This window comes from Dermochelys coriacea, chromosome 3 (genome assembly GCF_009764565.3).
Source record: "Dermochelys coriacea isolate rDerCor1 chromosome 3, rDerCor1.pri.v4, whole genome shotgun sequence".
In the NCBI taxonomy this organism is placed as follows: Eukaryota; Metazoa; Chordata; order Testudines; family Dermochelyidae; genus Dermochelys; species Dermochelys coriacea.
Genome location: NC_050070.1, coordinates 58,590,311 through 58,610,346, shown reverse-complemented (window position 1 = coordinate 58,610,346; position 20,036 = coordinate 58,590,311). Strand labels below are relative to the sequence as shown.

General features: G+C 45.2%; 1 protein-coding gene across 5 annotated transcripts in view; it reads left to right on the top strand.

The window, feature by feature from the left end:
* The first annotated feature begins 10,454 nt into the window (after positions 1–10,454).
* SLC17A5 (solute carrier family 17 member 5) overlaps positions 10,455–20,036 on the top strand; it is a 42,140-nt gene continuing 32,558 nt past the window's right edge. For 2 of the 5 annotated variants that reach the window (XR_005292115.2, XM_043510513.1), the window contains exon 1: positions 10,577–10,764. Coding sequence is in view for 3 of the 5 variants with exons in the window: in XM_043510513.1 (XP_043366448.1) it covers positions 10,680–10,764 (85 nt within the window). In the remaining 2 variants the exon portion in view is untranslated. Of the gene's footprint in view, positions 10,765–20,036 lie in introns of all 5 variants that reach the window. The other 3 variants (XM_038396699.2, XM_038396702.2, XM_043510512.1) reach the window with 3 other exon arrangements.

Genomic DNA, 20,036 nt, shown 5'->3' with positions numbered 1-20,036 from the left:
ACAGGGAAAGAGCCCACTTGGAGATGTCTTCCCCCAAAATGTCCCCCCAAGCCGTCCATCCCTTTCCTGGGGAAGGCTTGATAAGAATCCTCACCAAATTGTACAGGTGAACACAGACCCAAACCCTTGGATCTTAAGAACAATGAAAAATCAATCAGGTTCTTAAAAGAAGAATTTTAATAGAAGAAAAAGTAAAATAATCACCTCTGTAAAATCAGGATGGTAAATACCTTACAGGGTAATCAGATTAAAAACACAGAGAATCCCTCTAGGCAAAACCTTAAGTTACAAAAAGACACAAAAACAGGAATATACATTCCATCCAGCACAGCTTGTTTTACCAGCCATTAAACAAAAGGAAATCTAACGCATTTCTAGCTAGATTACTTACCGCATTCCTGATCTGTTCCCGGCAAAAGCATCACACAGATAAACCAACCCTTTGTCCCCTTCCCCCTCCAGATTTGAAAGTATCTTGTCCTCTCATTGGTCATTTTGGGTCAGGTGCCAGCTAGGTTACCATAGCTTCTTAACCCTTTACAGGTAACAGGATGTTGCCTCTGGCCAGGAGGGATTTTATAGCACTGTACACAGAAAGGTGGTTACCCTTCCCTTTATATTTATGACACCTCTGAACCCCTCAATCCCAGCCCAGAGCACCCTCCTACACCCCAAACACCTCATCCCAAGCCCCACCCCAAAGTCTGCATGCCCAGCCAGAGCCCTCAAACCACCCCGCACCTCAACCCCCTGCCCCAGCCCAGACCCCTCTCAAAACCACTCGGTCCCAGCATGGAACATTCCAAACCCCCCATCCCTAGCCCTACCCCAGAGCCTGCGCCCCCAGCCAGAGCCCTCACACCCCACAGCCTGCCCCAGCCCAGAGCCCCCTCCCGCCCTCCAAACCCCTCGGTCCCAGTCCGAGCACCCTCCTACATCCCAAACATTTCATCCCCAGCCCCACCCCAGAGCCTGCACCCCCAGCCCAGAGCCTCCTCCTGCACTCCAAACCCCTCAGCCCCATCCCAGAGCCCCCTCCCACCTTCCAACTCCTCAGACCCAGCCCGGAGCCCCCTCCTGCACCCCAAATCCCTCATCCCTGGCTCCACACCACAGTCCATACCCCCAGCCAAGTGATGGGGGGGATAGAGTGAGAGGGGGTGGGGCCTTGGAGGAGGGGCGGGGCAGGGGCAGGCAAGGGTGTTCAGTTTTGTGCGAGTAGAAAGTTGGCAAACCTAGTGCCAGTTAGGGTGGCCAACATTGTGTTTCAAAAATAAGGGACTGTTTTCTTAGCACCCCTGCCCCACTCATTCTCCCAATACTATTATTATCATTATTATTAATAATAATACTAATAATAAATACCAAAAAGGAGTACTCACCTACATTCGCCAGGGTGTATTTCTTGCTGCTTTTGCAGCACTCAGCAACTCCTGGTCTTGTTGTACGGAGATGAAGACATAAGGGACATCCCTTGTAATTAAGGATTGTTGGCAACCCTGTCTTTGGTCTCCCAGTTCCGTCCCTCTGTGCTGGCCTTGTCCATGCTCGCCTTGCTCAGGACCTGGCTCAGAGATTGTCTCATGGTGCTGGGCAGCTGTCACAGGAGGGTAAATGTCCCCTGCAGCTTCTACCGGCCCCTGCCCAGCTTATAGGCTGCACTGTGCCCCCACCCCACTCCGAGCCGCTACCTCTGCTGCTCCACAGGCATCACCCATTCCCTATGTGCTGGGAGATGGGCCAATGAGTGGGTGGTGGAGCAGGAGCCAAGGGAGTTGTATGAGGCAGCTGCTCTAGAAGAAGCTCTGTATGGGCTTCAGCAACCCTTCATGAGCTTAAAAAAAAATAATCGGGGGGTCCACCACTCTACCACACGTGGCCTCCCCACTTTAAGCACTGGCTATAGCTCTCAATTTCACAGAGATATTATGATCTTTCATCTGATTTCTCTCAGTTTCCAGGACTTATTAGTTAGTTCTTCCACATGCTACCACAGTCATTCCATATCTCAGAATCATTTGTGAAGAACTTGGTAGGTGAATTCTTGTAGTCAACTGTGACTTCCACCCTGAGTGCCTACAAGCACATGCACATGAGTGGTGCTCAAAAGTGCAAGCTGCAGCAAGCCTGTGAAAAACAGGATCAGAAAAATGTGAGTGATCTACAAAGTTTCTTGAAACGTGAGAAATGTGACCATGTTCCTAGTGAACAACCTGCAGATGGTTCTGCTACTCACACTTCTGAGCCTTCCTTAGCAAGTGAGGATGTTGATTTGGGTTTGCCAGTCTTGTTGGGTGCCAAAATCTGATTCTGGCACAAAGCTTGGTGCTGAATTGTTGGGTCCTGGCGTCTCTGATTCCAGGACAGAGTTGTTTGTTGGGTGCTAGTGCAATTGTCATGGATGTGGATGCTGAAAATGGTTCAACTATTGAAAGTATGTGGCAGAATTTTGACTTTGTGGCTACCAGACCACAAATGATGGATTCTGTTTTCTGTTTTTTTGCTAGAAAACAATCTAAGGCTATGTCTGTGACTTTCGTCGGTATAACTTATGTCACTTGGGGTGTGAAAAAAACATCCCCCTGAGCAACATAAAAGTCACACCAACAGAAGCACTGGTGTGGACAGCACTATGTTGGCAGTAGAGCATCTCCCGCCAACATAGCTGCTGCTGCTCGTTGAGGTGGTTTAATTATGTTGATGGGAGAGCTCTCTCCCATCGGCATAGAGCAGCTACATGAGAGATCTTATAGCGGTGCAGCTGCATTGGTACAGCTGTGCCACTGTAAGCTCTCTAGTGCAGACATGGCCCTACTATTAATTTAGAACAAGACTTTAGTTTCACAAACGCAACAGAAGGCAAGTATTAAAATCATGGTTCTTTGTCAAAATTCCTGATGGGGAGTTACACTAGCGATCTTAGTTAAAATACAGTTCAGCTCTTGCCTCCATGTTCAGCTTAACTTGTTTGCTTTTATATCCAAATTCCTGATCTGTCTTTGCAAACCATAACACTTGGGTCACTATCTCTTTCCACTTTTGTGTTGGCATACTTGCACATTAATGTTCAAAGGAACACATGGAGGCAATTGCTTGCAGGATGTAACTTGCATAATAATTGGAAAAGGGTTGCACAATTGACAGGTTTGGAAACCTGCTATCAGATGCAGAAGGACATGTGGTGCAATATTTTATATAATCACTTGGATATTTTGTTGTACTTAGGTGAGAGGTGGTTAGTTTGAAAGGTTCAGATGAGAAACAGCAATTCTCATAATGGTAATTTTTTTAGATTTATTTGAATTACTTGCAAGATATAAAAAGATAGGCTTATCTACACTTACAGCACTGCAGCAGCACAGCTGCAGTGCTTAGTGAAGAGGCTACCTACACCAATAGGAGAGCTTCTCCTGTTGGCACAGGTACTCCACCTCCCTGAGAGGCGGTAGTTATGTTGACTGGAGAACCCCTTTTGTCAACATAGCACTGTCTACACCGGGGGTTAGGTTGGTAAAACTATATCACTCAGGGGTGTAGATTTTCCACATCCCTGGGCAACGTAGTTATACCAATATACGTTTGTAATGTAGACCAAACCAGTATGTCTATACTTAAAACGCTGCAGCTGCACCACTGTAGCATTTTAAGTATAGACACTACTTATCCTGACTGGAGAGCAGTTCTCCCATTAAAGTTGGTAAGCCATCTCCCCCCGAGAGGTGGTAACTAGGTCAACAAAAGAATTCTGTCTATACCGGAGGTTAGGTCAGTATAGCTGTGTCTCCTGGGGAGGTGGACTTTTCACACCCCTGAGCAACATAACTATACTGATGTAAATTCCTAGTGTAGACCAGGCCATGTTGCGAGATCATGTGGAAGCTATTAAGGCTGGTACCACAAAGGTAATCATAAAAAGATTAGGGTTGGAAAAGACCTCAGGAGGTCATCTAGTCCAAACCCCTGCTCAAAGCAGGACTAACACCAACTAAATCATCCCAGCCAGGGCTTTGTCAAGCCAGGCCTTAAAAACCTTGGGAATGGAGATTCCACCACCTCCCTAGGTAAGCCATTCCAGTGCTTCACCACCCTCCTAGTGAAATAATCTTTCCTAATATCCAACCTAAACCTCCCCCACTGCAACTGGAGACCATTACTCCTTGTTCTGTCATCTGCCACCACTGAGAACAGCCAAGCGCCATCCTCTTTGGAACCCCACTTCAGGTAGTTGAAGGCTGCTATCAAATCCCCCCTCACTCTTCTCTTCTGCAGACTAAACAAGCCCAGTTCTCTCAGTCTCTCCTCGTAAGTCATGTGCCCCAGCCCCCGATCATTTTTGTTACCTTCCGCTGGACTCTCTCCAATTTGTCCACATCCTTTCTGTAGTGGGGGGCCCAAACCTGGACGCAATACTCCAGATGTGGCCTCACCAGTGCCAAATAGAGGGGAATGATCACTTCCTTCGATCTGCTGACAATGCTCCTACTAATGCAGCCCAATATGCCATTGGCCTTCTTGGCAACAAGGGCACACTGCTATCTCATGTCCAGCTCCTCATACACTGTAATCCCCAGGTCCTTTTCTGCAGAACTGCAGCCTAAAGCGATGCATGGGATTCTTCTGTTTGGCCCAATCCTCCAATTTGTCTAGGCCATTCTGGACCCTATCCCTTCCCTCCAGCGTATCTACCCCTCTCCCTAGTTTAGTGTCATCCTCAAACTTGCTGAGGGTGCAATATATCCTATCGTCGAGATCATTAATAAAGACGTTGAACAAAACCAGCCCCAGAACCAACCCCTGGGGCACTCCGCTTGATACCGGCTGCCAACTAGACATGGAGCCATTGATCACTACCCGTTGAGCCCAACAATCTAGCCAGCTTTCTATCCACCTTATATCCACCGTTCATCCAATCCATACTTTTTTAACTTGCTGGCAAGAATACTGTGGGGAGATCATATCAAAAGCTTTGCTAAAGTCAAGATTTATCACGTCCACAACTTTCCCCATATCCACAGAGCCAGTTATCTCATCATAGAAGGCAATCAGGTTGGACAGGCATTACTTGCTCTTGGTTAATCCATGTTGACTGTTCCTGATCACCTTCCTCTCCTCCAACTATTTCAAAATGGTTTCCTTGAGGACCTGCTCCATGATTTTTCCAGGGACAGAGGTGAGCTGACCAGTCTGTAGTTCCCCAGTTCTTCTTCTTCCCTTTTTTAAAGATGGGCGCTATATTTGCCTTTTTCCAGTCGCCCGGGACCTCCCCGTATCACCACAAGTTTTCAAAGAAAATGGCCAATGGCTCTGCAATCATATCAGCCAATTCCCTAGGCACCCTCGGATGCATTAGATCTGGACCCATGGATTTGTTCATGTCCAGCTTTTCTAAATAGTTCTTAACCTGTTCTTTCACTACTGAGGGCTGGTCACCTCCTCCCCATACTGTGTTGCCCAGGACAGCAGTGTGGGAGCTGACCTCGTCTGTGAAGACCAAGGCAAAAAAAAAAGCATTGAGTACTTCAGCTTTTTCCACATCATCTGTCACTACGTTGTCTCCCCCATTCATTAAGGGTCCCACACTTTCCCTGACCTTTTTCTTATTGCTAACATACCTATAGAAACCCTTTTTGTTACCCTTCACATCCCTAGCTAGCTGCAACTCCAGTTGTGTTTTGGCCTTCCTGATTACACCCCTGCATGCTTGAGCAATATTTTTCTACTCCTCCCTAGTCATCTGTCCAAGTTTCCACTTCTTCTAAACTTCCTTTTTGTGTTTAAGCTCACCAAAGATTTCTCTGTTAAGCCAAGCTGGTAGCCTGCCATATTTTCTAATCTTTCTGTACATCAGGATGGTTTGTTCCTGCACCCTCAATAAGGCTTCTTTAAAATACAGCCAGCTCTCCTGGACTCCTTACCCCCTCATATTAGCCTCCCAGGGGATCCTGCCCAACAGTTCCCTGAGAGAGTCAAAGTCTGCTTTTCTGAAGTCCAGAGTCCGTATTTTGCTACTCTCCTCTCTTCCTTTTGTAAGGATCCTGAACTCAACCATTTCACGGTCACTGCTGCCCAGGTTGCCACCCAATTCTGCTTCCCCTACCAATTTTTCCCTGTTTGTAAGCAGCAGGTCAAAAGGAGAATGGCCCCTGATTGATTCCTCCAGTAGTTGCACCAGGACATTGTCCCCAACACTCTCCAAGAACTTCCTGGATTGTCTGTGCACTGCTGTATTGCTCTCCCAGCAGATGTCAGGGTGATTGAAGTCCTCCATTAAAACCAGGGCCTATGTTCTGGAAACTTCAGTTAATTGTCTGAAGAAAGCCTCATCTATCTCATCCTCCTGATCTGGTGTGGTGGTCTATAGCACATACCCACCACGACATCACCCTTCTTGTTCTTGCTTCTAAACTTAACCAAAAGACTCTCAACAGGCTTTTCTCCAGTTTCATATTGGAGCTCTGAGCAATCATACTGCTCACTTACATACAGCGCAACTCCTCCACCTTTCCTCCCCTGGCTGTCCTTCCTGAACAGTTTGTACCCATCCATGACAGTGCTCCAGTCGTGAACTACCCCACCAAATCTCTATTATTCCAATCACATCATAGTTAATTAATTTACTTAATTAATTAATTAATTGATTGATTGGTTGATTTAATTTTGGTGAGTAGTGAGGACCTCATAGAAGAAATGGTTGTAGGGGACAATCTTGGCTCAAGTGATCATGAGCTAATTCAGTTCAGTCCTTCCTAAATGGAAGGATTAACAAAAATAAATCTGCAACTAGAGTTTTTAATTTCAAAAGGGCTGACTTTCAGAAATTAAGGAAATTAGTTAGGGAAGTGGATTGGACTGAAGAATTTATGGATCTAAAGGTAGAGGAGGCCTGGGATTACTTTAAATCAAAGCTGCAGAAGCTATTGGAAGCCTGTATCCCAAGAAAGGGGAAAAAATTCATAGGAAGGAGTTGTAGACCAAGCTGGATGAGCAAGCATCTTAGAGAGGTGATTAAGAAGAAGCAGAAAGCATACAGGGAGTGGAAGATGGGAGAGATCAGCAAGGAAAGCTACCTAATTGAGGTCAGAACATGTAAGGGATAAAGTGAGACAGGCTAAAAGTCGAGTAGAGTTGGACCTTGCAAAAGAATTAAAACCAATAGTAAAAGGTTCTATAGCCATATAAATAAGAAGAAAACTAAGAAAGAAGAAGTGGGGCCACTAAACACTGAGGATGGAGTGGAGGTTAAAGATAATCTAGGCATGGCCCAATATCTAAACAAATACTTTGCCTCAGTCTTTAATAAGGCTAAAGAGGATCTTAGGGATAATGGTAGCATGACAAATGGGAATGAGGATATGGAGGTAGATATTACCATATCTGAGGTAGAAGCAAAACTGAAACAGCTTAATGGGACTAAATCGGGGGGCCCAGATAATCTTCATCCAAGAATATTAAAGGAATTGGCACCTGAAATTGCAAGCCCATTAGCAAGAATTTTTAATGAATCTGTAAACTCAGGAGTTGTACTGAATTGCTAATATAGTTCCTATTTTTAAGAAAGGAAAAAAAAGTGATCCGGGTAACTATAGGCCAGTTAGTTTGACATCTGTAGTATGCAAGGTCCTGGAAAAAATTTTGAAGGAGAAATTAGTTAAGGACATTGAAGTCAATGGTAAATGGGACAAAATACAAAATGGTTTTACAAAAGGTAGATCGTGCCAAACCAACCTAATCTCCTTTTTTGAAAAAGTAACAGATTTTTTAGATAAAGAAAATGCAGTGGATCTAATTTACCTAGATTTCAGTAAGGCATTTGACACCGTGCCACATGGGGAATTATTAGTTAAATTGGAGAAGATGGGGATCAATATGAACATCAAAAGGTGGATAAGGAATTGGCTAAAGGGGAGACTGCAATGGGTCCTACTGAAAGGCGAACTGTCCGGTTGGAGGGAGGTAGGTTACCAGTGGAGTTCCTCAGGGATCGGTTTGGGGACCAATCTTATTTAATCTTTTTATTACTGACCTTGGCACAAAAAGTGGGAGTGTGCTAATAAAGTTTGCAAATGATACAAAGCTGGGAGGTATTGCCAATTCAGAGAAGGATCGGGATATTATACAGGAGGATCTGGATGACCTTGTAAACTGGAGTAATAGTAATAGGATGAAATTTAATAGTGAGAAGTGTAAGGTTATGCATTTAGGGATTAATAATAAGAATTTTAGTTATAAGCTGGGGATGCATCAATTAGAAGTAACGGAAGAGGAGAAGGACCTTGGAGTATTGGTTGATCATAGGATGACTATGAGCTGCCAATGTGATATGGCTGTGAAAAAAGCTAATGCAGTTTTGGGATGCATCAGGAGAGGCATTTCCAGTAGGGATAAGGAGGTTTTAGTACCATTATACAAGGCACTGGTGAGACCTCACCTAGAATACTGTGTGCAGTTCTGGTCTCCCATGTTTAAAAAGGATGAATTCAAACTGGAGCAGGTACAGAGAAGGGCTACTAGGATGATCCGAGGAATGGAAAACTTGTCTTATGAAAGGAGACTTAAGGAGCTTGGCTTGTTTAGCCTAAGTAAAAGAAGGTTGAGGGAAGATATGATTGCTCTCTATAAATATATCAGAGGGATAAATACAGGAGAGGGAGAGGAATTATTTCAGCTCAGCACCAATGTGGACACAAGAACAAATGGGTATAAACTGGCCACCAGGAAGTTTAGACTTGAAATTAGATGAAGGTTTCTAACCATCAGAGGAGTGAAGTTTTGGAATAGCCTTCCAAGGGAAGCAGTGGGGGCAAAAGATCTATCTGGTTTTAAGATTCTACTTGATAAGTTTATGGAGGAGATGGTATGATGGGATAATGGGATTTTGGTAAGTAATTGATCTTTAAATATTCAGGGTAAATAGGCCTAATCCCCTGAGATGGGATATTAGATGGATGGGATCTGAGTTACCCAGGAAAGAATTTTCTGTAGTATCTGGCTGGTGAATCTTGCCCATATGCTCAGGGTTTAGCTGATCGCCATATTTGGGGTCGGGAAGGAATTTTCCTCCAGGGCAGATTGGAGAGGCTCTGGAGGTTTTTCACCTTCCTCTGTAGCATGGGGCATGGGTGACTTGAGGGAGGCTTCTCTGCTCCTTGAAGTCTTTAAACCATGATTTAAGGACTTCAATAGCTCAGACATAGGTGAGGTTTTTTGTAGGAGAGGGTGGGTGAGATTCTGTGGCCTGCGCTGTGCAGGAAGTCGGACTAGATGATCAGAATGGTCCCTTCTGACCTTAGTATCTATGAATCTATAGTTCTTTGACTGTGCCAGGACTTCCAATTCTTCCTGCTTGTTTCCTAGGCTTCTTGCGTTCATGTACATGCACCTAAGATAACTAGCCGATTGCCCTGTTTTCTCAGTATGAATCAGGAGGTCTCCCCTGTTGACCTTCCTCCTTGTGTTTCTTCCTGGTGTCTCACTTCCCCACTTACCTCAGGGCTTAGGTCACCATCCCTGGCGAACCTAGTTTAAAGCCCCCCTCACTAGGTTAGCAAGCCTGCCTGAAAAGATACTCTTCCCTCTCTTCGTTAGCAGAGATCCCATCTCTTCCTAGGTTTCAGAGTAGCAGCCGTGTTAGTCTGTATTCGCAAAAAGAAAAGGAGTACTTGTGGCACTTTAGAGACTAACAGATTTATTAGAGCATAAGCTTTCGTGAGCTACAGCTCACTACATCGGATGCTCTGTAGCTCATGAAAGCCTATGCGCAAATAAATTTGTTAGTCTCTAAGGTGCCACAAGTACTCCTTTTCTTTTTGCATCTCTTCCTAGCAATCCTTCTTCCCAGAAGAACCTCCCATGGTCTAGGAATACGAAGTCCTCTCTCCGACACCACCTGCGTAACCACGCACTTACCTCCACAATTCAACGCTCCCTAACTGTACTTATCAAACCTAATGCAAAATGAATGTATCAGTTTGGGACAAGAAAAATATAACAGACTATTTTTGACAAAGTTGGGAAAGCTAAATACTGCTACTGTTTATTTTGCTGGAGGAAATGCTTCCCAGTAGCTGCTTAGTGGATATAAATTATGGGAATTGAGGTCTAAATGAGAAGCATCTCTTCCAAGTAAATTTTGTCTATTAGTTTTCACATGGTTGTCCTTTATTTCCTTGAATTAGGCATTTTAGTTATTTATGACTCCAAAGCAATAAAATAGAGAAGTTAAATGTCTGTCTACAACTGAACTCAGGTCGGGAAACTGTGATCCATGCCCACAGCTCAGAAGGGGCTGGGATTTGGGTCCCCATGTGCATGTAAACAGAGGGGTGTCTTGGAAGTTTCAGCCTGATCCCCCTCTCTCCCGTCCCCCCCCTCCCCCCCCTTTCACGTGGGCCTGAAGATGAGAGACTTGCAAACGGTGCGAGTGAGACGGATGCAGCAAAATCCCGCCTAAAGAGAGAGACTGTGGGAGCCCGCAACCTCCCCCACCCTGAGTCGCTGCCAGCACCAAAGATGGCGGCTGAAGGCTCGCTCAGAGTCAGGCGGCGCCGCCGAGGAGGCAGCTTCCGCCCGGCTTCAGTCACGTGGCCTCCGCCCGGCCCTGGGCCCCCTCTGGCTGCAGAGCCCTGGCCGGGACGTGGGTCCACTTCGCGGTGGCTACGGGCGGGCTGACGCTGGGCGCGATGCGGGCCCCGGCGGGCCGCGAGGCGGAGCCCGAAGACGGGGCGGACCGCACCCCGCTGCTGGGCGAGTCCCAGCCCGGCACAGGTGAGCGCCGCATGGGCCAGCAGCTGCCCCGGGCGCAGCGCGGGGCCGGGGTGAGCCCGGGCGGGGCAGCGTGTGAGGCGCCCCCCCCCCCCGCGTTGCCATGGGGCGGGCGGGCGGGCGGGGGGCCGGAGCGCCCCGGCAAGGCTCTGGCTGCGGGAGCAGCGTGGCCCAGCGGGGCTGGGAGCCCAGCTCTCCTGGCAGGGACCGAGCGGTCCCTCTGAGTCTGCTGTGCCGGCCCCCCCCAGAACCGCTGCCGGGGTGCCCTGTCCCCCTCTCCCCGCCCCCCGTGCGAGGCGCCGTGCCCGGCTCAGGTGTCTTTGCGGAGCGGGGCTCCTCTTCTAAACCTTCCCTCGGCGGCGCGGCTGGTCACGGGGACCATCCTGGATCACGCGGCGTCCCAGCAGACGGCTGCTCGAAGCCACTGTCAGGGAACTGAAATATCCCGCCCCCTCCCAAATCTTTGCGATGGCTTGAGCATTTCTCCACTCGCTATCTTAATCTTCATCTGAATCTGTGGGCCTTTATGCACTGTTAACTAGTTGCTATGGGAGCATTGTATCGTGAGCTGTGCATACAGGTGACGAAAAATCAATAGGGCAAAGGAAACCCTAAAACACAGGTCATTTTAAAGAATGAGGTCGGAGAAACCAATCAGTTTTGACCCTCTGAGCAGCACTCTCATTATTATTTCTCATTTTTATTTAAAATGATTATTCCCATAGCACACTAGAGGCCCTAGCCTTTGTGTTATGCATCGTACAAGTATATGGTTCAAAACAGTCTCTTCCCCAAAGCCTGTAGTCTTGGACCCATATCCTGTAAAGATTTACACATGTGCATAATTTTAAGTACAAGGGTGGGCCTGTTGATTTAAAGTTAAGCATGTGCGCAAGTCTTTGTAGGACCAGGTTGTGACCTAAACACTAACTGGTGGGAAAAGTGAGCAAATAGATTTCAAGAGAAGAGGAAGGTAACAGGACTGGGGGAAAAGATTTTTCAGTTTGTTGGCAGTTTCAGAAAGTGGAAGAAGAATTGTTTGGGGTTGAACAAAATGTTTAGTTTTGACAAAAATCAGTGTTTCAGGTTTGAACATTTTTAAATATCTTTGATTTTAAAACTAAAGGATTTTTTTAAATAGTTATAGTAATACTAATACAACCATGTCTTTTAATAGCTGAACTGTGTAAACAACCCTGTAGGTACAAAGTAAATGTATAGGTGGGGACATTGGTTTGCTTACTAATAGAGACAAATGAGCAGTCAGAAAAGGAGTACTTGTGGTACCTTAGAGACTAACAAATTTATTAGAGCATAAGCTTTCGTGAGCTACAGCTCACTTCATCGGATGCATTTGGTGGAAAAAACAGAGGGGAGATTTATATACACACACACAGAGAACATGAAACAATGGGTTTATCACACACACTGTAAGGAGAGTGATCACTTAAGATAAGCCATCACCAGCAGCAGGGGGGGGGAAAGGAGGAAAACCTTTCATGGTGACAAGCAAGGTAGGCTAATTCCAGCAGTTAACAAGAATATCAGAGGAACAGTGGGGGGTGGGGTGGGGGGGAGAAATACCATGGGGAAATGCATCCGATGAAGTGAGCTGTAGCTCACGAAAGCTTATGCTCTAATAAATTTGTTAGTCTCTAAGGTGCCACAAGTACTCCTTTTCTTCATGGGGAAATAGTTTTACTTTGTGTAATGACTCATCCCTTCCCAGTCTCTATTCAAGCCTAAGTTAATTGTATCCAGTTTGCAAATTAATTCCAATTCAGCAGTCTCTCGTTGGAGTCTGTTTTTGAAGCTTTTTTGTTGAAGGATAGCCACTCTTAGGTCTGTGATCGAGTGACCAGAGAGATTGAAGTGTTCTCCAACTGGTTTTTGAATGTTATAATTCTTGACGTCTGATTTGTGTCCATTCATTCTTTTACGTAGAGACTGTCCAGTTTGGCCAATGTACATGGCAGAGGGGCATTGCTGGCACATGATGGCATATATCACATTGGTAGATGCGCAGGTGAACGAGCCTCTGATAGTGTGGCTGATGTGATTAGGCCCTATGATGGTATCCCCTGAATAGATATGTGGACAGAGTTGGCAACGCACTTTGTTGCAAGGATAGGTTCCTGGGTTAGTGGTTCTGTTGTGTGGTGTGTGGTTGCTGGTGAGTATTTGCTTCAGATTGGGGGGCTGTCTGTAAGCAAGGACTGGCCTGTCTCCCAAGATCTGTGAGAGTGATGGGTCGTCCTTCAGGATAGGTTGTAGATCCTTGATGATGCGTTGGAGAGGTTTTAGTTGGGGGCTGAAGGTGATGGCTAGTGGAGTTCTGTTGTTTTCTTTGTTGGGCCTGTCCTGTAGTAGGTGACTTCTGGGTACTCTTCTGGCTCTGTCAATCTGTTTCTGCCTAAACTATTATCAGCTGACAGTGTTCCACAGGAGTCATGGTAGAAGTTAGTTGTAAGGAGGATTGGTACTTTCTTTACAGCTTTTGGGGAACAAGCGGGGGGGGGAGGACTCCACCCATAAGGGGCGTGTGGAAGAAGGCATGATGGCATTCATGGGAGCGCCAGACACTGTGGCTTTTTATTTGTCAGTTGTTAAAGCAATACGTTCTTAAGCTTGCACAATGTGCCATGCTCTAGTTTGAGTGGCTCACCTCACCCACAAGAACAAATGCAAGACAACAACACATCCTTAAACTGCAAAATTACAGTGTCAGGGAACTTTCAGTACAGACTTTCTCTAAAAAAAAGAAAAAGAAAGAGGGGGGAGGGGGCAGACTATTTACAGTTCTAACCAAAAGACAGGAAAGCATGTTTTTGAAAACAACAGAAGTAGGAGCTGAAGGCACTGTTCAAGGTAAGGAATTGAACCTTGTATCTGACTGCGTTGGACCCTGCAGTGGCCTTCTTCCTCTTCGTAATCATTTTAAATTCTTCCTCTTCGTAATCATTTTAAAAGATGGAAGGAGAGTGTGATTTAAGTCTTGAGCTTCCTGTGCTTTGAGTCAGGGTTCCCTCCCCACTCTGAACTCTGGGGTACAGATGTGGGGACTCGCATGAAAGACCCCCTAAGCTTATTTCTACCAGCTTAGGTTAAAAACTTCCCCAAGGCATGAATCCTTTCTTGTCCTTGGATGGGTACTGCTGCCTCCACCAAGTGAGTTAAACAAAGATTCAGGAAAAGGACCGCTTGGAGTTCCTGTTTCCCTAAAATATCCCCCTCCTCCCCCCCCGCAACCTTTTTGCCCCCTTTCCTGGGGAGGCTTGAGAATAATCTACCAACCAAATAGGTAAACCAGGTGAGCACAGACCAGACCCTTGGGTTTTTAGGACACTAAATACCAATCAGATTCTTAAAAAAACAGAACTTAATTATAAAGAAAAAAAGTAAAGAAGCGCCTCTGTAAAATCAGGATGGAAGGTAACTTTACAGGGTAATCAGATTCAAAACACAGAGGATTCCCTTCTAGGCAAAACTTTAAAGTTACAAAAAACAGGGATAAACCTCCCTCTTAGCACTGGGAAAATTCACAAGCTAAAACAAAAGATAATCTAACGCCTTTCCTTCCTATTACTTACAATTTGTAATCTTAGATGCTTAGTTCGGGTGTGGCTTTAGGAGATGTATTTTCTCTGCCCTGGTTCCTCACTGACCCCGAGAGAACATAAAGAAACACAAAACATAAACCTTCCCCCACAGATTTGAAAGTATCTTCTCCCCTTATTGGTCCTTTTGGTCAGGTGCCAACTAGGTTATCTGAGCTTCTTAACCCTTTACAGGTAAAGGAGGGATTTTATGCTACCCTTAGCTGTATGTTTATGACAGACTACCTGTCTGATCAAGCTACCTGATCAAGCATTCTCAAATAATGCATCTACCTATTGATCTATATGTTAAGCAAAATATATGGTGAGAAGTTTACAACTTAAAACTGTATGGTGAAGTCATATGTTTATTAGGTTCCCTCATCTTGATTTCTTTGAGTTTTGTATAGTGCATTCATTTTCCAGACTTTATTTCTAAAGGAAGAGTAATAGAAATTCCAATTAACCTACATTTCCAAGGGAGTGTTAGATCATAAAAATGTGAAGCTTCCATTACTATCATTTGTTTAACCTTTCTATTAACCATGATGTCTAAACGGATTTGGTCACAATTGTACTCATTCTTTGGAAACTGTCATGATCAATCAATTTATATTAAGGACCTATTGCTTCCAAAGCAATTTGAGAGAGGATTAAGTGGCTTGACTAGTTTTGCACACTGAGGACTTCCTGAAGAATTATTTTTTAAGTCCCCAATACATCTCAATTGTACCCCTTGATTTCACTTAAAAATGAGATGCGTCTCTTTCAAATACTGTTTAAAAATAAGATTTTCAGAATGATCACATCCTAGTAAAGATTGACCTGTGTTTATCTTTTGCACTGAAGTTTTAGTTTTTTCTTTTGCATTTAAATTTTTAATATATGCAGAAAAAAGAAGTGATCAGTATTCCCTGGCACAGCATTTTGAGGTGGTGGTCATCAGTCTACACTTACATTTCATGTGCACTGTTGATAAAATTTCCATTAGCTCCAGACTTAGCCACCCATTGTCCTACAACCTTTTACAAATTCAGCATAATCCTTATTTATTTATTTAACTCCTTGAAACTTCTATCTATAAACACTGGGCATCAGTTCAGATTCCTCTAGCAAAGTAGCAATATATTTCCCTGGTGTGTTTCCAGATTTCTTTGATAAGCCTGTCTTATAATACTAAATGCTTCCCACGAAGCAGTGTACATTCTGGTATGTCTGCAGAGAAGATTATTTTCTCCTTGTGTCCTGTTCATTGTATAATTTTAGTTATTCGCTACTGTAATCCATTGTTTTTGAGTAAGCAGGTGTGCAGTTCCAGTTCTTCCTCTATTACCTTTGATTCTGCAAATGTTGGTTTGAAGGTCTAGCCCGGGGTGGGCAAACTTTTTGGCCCTAGGGCCACATCAGGGTTGCAAAACTGTATAGCGGGCCGGGTGGGGAAGGCTGTGCCTCCCCAAACAGCCTGGCTCCCACTTCCTGCCCTCTGACTGCCGCCCCCGAAAACCTCCGACCCATCCAACCCCCCCTGCTCCTTGTCCCCTGACTGCCTCCTCCTGGAACCCCCACCCCAACCACCCTCCAAGACCCCAGCCCCTATCTAAGCCCCCCCGCTCCCTGTCCCTTGACTGCCCTGACCACTAACCACACCCCACCCCTATCCAACCCCTCCTTGCCCCTGACCGCCCCGACCCCTATCCACACCCACCTGCTCCCCATCCCCTGACTGCACCCCCCCATCTCTGCCCCATCCAACTGCCCCCTGGGACCGTCTGCCCCTTATCCAACTGTCTCACTCCGCGCCCCCTCCTTACCATGTCGCTCAGAGCAGCAAGAGCTTGCAGCTATGCCGCCCAACCGGAGCCAGCCACGCTGCCTGGCAGGAGTGTCGAGCTGAGGCTGCAGGGGAGGGGCAACAGCAGGAGTGGGGCTGGGGGCTAGCCTCCCTGTACAGGAGCTCAAGGACCAGGCAGGACGGTCCCATGGGCCGTAGTTTGCCCACCTCTGGTCTAGCCACACAACAGTTGATTTTTCAACTCTTACCTCTACTTACCATTCTCTCTATGATTGATTAGTCCATGTTCTGGTCTAATGGCCATGCTTTTGAATGTTAGTGATTTTGGCAGAAGGCGCAAGTTCAACTTACTTTTAAAGATGTATATCTTAGAATAAATGTTAAGAATAAATTCTACCCTGTATCAGATATGTTTTTAATTGGTCCATAATTCAGTCTTTCACAAATGTTATCTCTTCTAGATTTCTTATTAAAAAAAAAATACTTGTTTGAATGTGTTTTCTTGTCCTGGGAATACTTTAAATTGTATTCATTCTTGTCTTTTATCTCAGCATTTATCAGCTGTTTTATTTCTAGCACTGTCATTACTGTAGTTGTCTGGCTCATAAATTGAGAGGTTATTTTTGTTGCATTATCTGGAGTCTTAAAATCTTATTTCTCTTACTACAACTTTTCCATGTTCGGGAATCAAACTAAGTAGAACAGGTATTGCTTTCACCTTAAAATAAAAGACAAATTGGGAAAATACAGATTGGAGTATAGCTTGAATAGCCAGGAGTTAGGTGTAGGGCCAACTCCAAAGATTCAGTATTTGCTTTTAGTAGGGTGACCAGATAGCAACTGTGAGAAAATGGGACGGGGTGGGAAGTAATAGGCACCTATAGAAGAAAAAGAAAACCCGATGAAGTGGGTTTTAGCCCACAAAAGCTTATGCCCAAATAAATTTGTTAGTCTCTAAGGTGCCACAAGTACTCCTCATTTTAAATAATCCCAGTTCCCTCAGCCTTTCCTCATAAGTCATGTGCTCCAGCCCCCTAATCATTTTTGTTGCCCTCAGCAGGATGCTTTCCACTTTTTCCACGTCCTTCTTGTAGTGTGGTTCCCAAAACTGGACATAGTACTCCACATGAGGCCCTCACCGATGCCGAATAGAGGGGAATGATCACGTCCCTCGATCTGCTGGCAGTGTTCCTACTTATACAGCCCAAAATGCTGTTAGGCTTTTTGGCAACAAGGGCACACTGTTGACTCTCATCCAGCTTTTCGTCCACTGTAACCCCTAGGTCCTTTTCTGCAGAACTGCTACCTACCCACTCGGTTCCTAGTCTGTAGCGGTGCATGGGATTCTTCCATCCTAAGTGCAGGACTCTGCACTTGTCCTTGTTGAACCTCATCAGATTTATTTTGGCCCAGGGGTGCTGGTGATTTTTTTTTAAATTTGTAAGCTACAAATGAAAAAAAAAAAAAAAAAACTGGCAGGTCAGGCTGCTGGTGGTGGTGGGTAACCTGGGAGGGAAAAGAGGGGCTCTGGCTGATGGTTGTGGTGGGATTACTGGGAAGAGAAGTGTTGGGGAAGGGGGGGACCCCTGGATGGGGAAGAGAGGGATCAGGGTGAAGTGGGGCTTCTGGGAGAGGCCTGGCTTCTCAGGATCCTTTCTGGGGTTCAACTCATCTTTGGCTCATTCTGCTACCTATTGGTGGTATTAGTGTCATGAACCATCAGAGCCATGGTGTCCTCTTCAGTGTCCTGGTAGTTGGCCATCATGGTACCCAAGTCCACCAATCTTCCCAGGGAGACAAGAACCAGCTTTCCTGTTCACTTGGCTGCTGATGCCAAATGCTGGAATCGGTGTCTCAGCATCAGTCCCTTGATTCAGCTCAAATTTATATCTAGATCCATCCCAGACTCAGTGCCCCTTTCCCTTAGGAGCTGGTAAAGTTCCTCTCTTAGCCCTGCCTATTTTTCAAAAGGCAGCAAAGCATCTCTGGCTCAGATATCTAATGCACTTGCTGTTTTCTGATTTGTATGGTCTCCAGCAAGTTCTGCTTTCATCAGGAACCCTTTTCACTAGAGCTAGGAAGCCAGCTGGACTTGGTCAAGTTCATTTCTAAGTCAGGTTTCATAAGTACACCCAGGCAATTAGCTTACTTAGCAAATGTTTCTCAGAACAAAATGAGAGAGTGAATATTAGATTTATTTTAAAAATCAAATTACCATGTATCTTGAAATTAAATATTCTAGCTTTATTAGAATATATTTAATGTAATAAAATATATTTCATATAATATTTTAAAGTATTCAATTTTATAACTAATAATTGGAAATGTTCTCGTGTTTATAACTGTATATCTTTTGGTCTGTCTTCTCCTGGGGGAATTCTGTGCTGCCCAAAAATTAAAAATTCTGCATGCTATTTTAAAACTCTGCATATTTTATTTGTCAAAATAACACAGTATAATCACACTAGTTTCAATTATTTTTGGTCATTTATTTCAAAATATCTGTCAGCAAGTATGTCTAACAATACAAACAATAAAAAAGATTCAGGAAATTTTTTTGACAAATAGATTCCTTATTAGGCATATTAATACACAACTCTGAGTAATAATTCATTTAAACCTCAATACCAGAGCGGTATTTCCTGCACCCCTCAGAAGCAGTGCAGAGGCTTGGAGAAGTCAGGGATAACAGAGGAGCGGAGGGAGGGGGAAGTAAATTGCTGGGAGGGACCCTCGGGTGTGAACTTGTAGGGTTGTTGGATATGGGTGGGAAAAATAGGGAACAGGTTTTTATGGAGGGTGGGGAGGGATTGTTAGGGAGCTTTCCCCTTGCTGGCTGACCCTTAGCCTCTCCCATTCAGTCAGGCACATCTGTCCCTGTCCCCATGTGTTCCTGCACCTCCATGTGTCCTTGTACCACTTGTCCACGTGTCCCTCCACCCCCACTCAGACAGCCCCCCATCTCCATGTACTTCTGTGCCCCTACTCAACCATCCCTGTACCCCCTCCACTTCTCCCCATGTGTCTCTGTGCCCCCACTTAGCCACTCTCCTGTCGTTATGTAGCTCTGCACCCCTTGCTCCGTCACAATATGGCCCTGCGCTTCCATTCCCATTCAGCCCCTGTACCAGTCTGTCCTCCCACACTAGCCCTTATAAGCCCCTGTCTGACACCCCCCAGCACCCAATGCTGTCTGTCTCCCCATAGCCCCTATCTCTTGACGTGGCCTGACAGAGCCTGCCTTCATCACAGCACCTTTCTCTTCCCTAGCTGGCCAGGAGTTGCTACTGTGTTCTATCACCACAATGCCCTCAGGTGGGCATAAGGCGGAACTGCATCAACATTTCAGCAGAAACTTTTTTCTGCACAAAAAATAAAAATATGCACAGCTCATTAATTGTGTGTGCACGCAGTAGCTCAGAATTCTCCCAGGCATATCTGTCTGGCTTAAGGAAGGTGAGTGGTCCCCAATTTCCATAGTGTACATAGCCAAAAAATTATTTTATCTGATGCTGGGTGTATAGGGGTTGCACAATTTGAGCTGCTGGAGATATCTCTCTAGCTGTAAAGGAGAGGATAAGATTTTTTTTTTCCATGGGTAGCTATCAGATCTTTTCACTTTACTGATCCAAAAGATACATTTTTACTGCTCTTCATTCCCATCAGCATTGAGAACGTGAGTGGGACTTTCATGGGTCACATTTTCAATTTTGTTGACGATGCCGTGTTCTCTACAGAATCTATATTAGTCCTGGTGAAAGGCAGAACCTGCTTGACTTCAGATCCAAGGCTGAGTTCATTGGAGAGTTAGAAATCTCACCTTGTTACAGAGTAACATCCAGAGCAAAATTTGTCCTGGAAGCTATAGAGATGTGACAAACATGGAA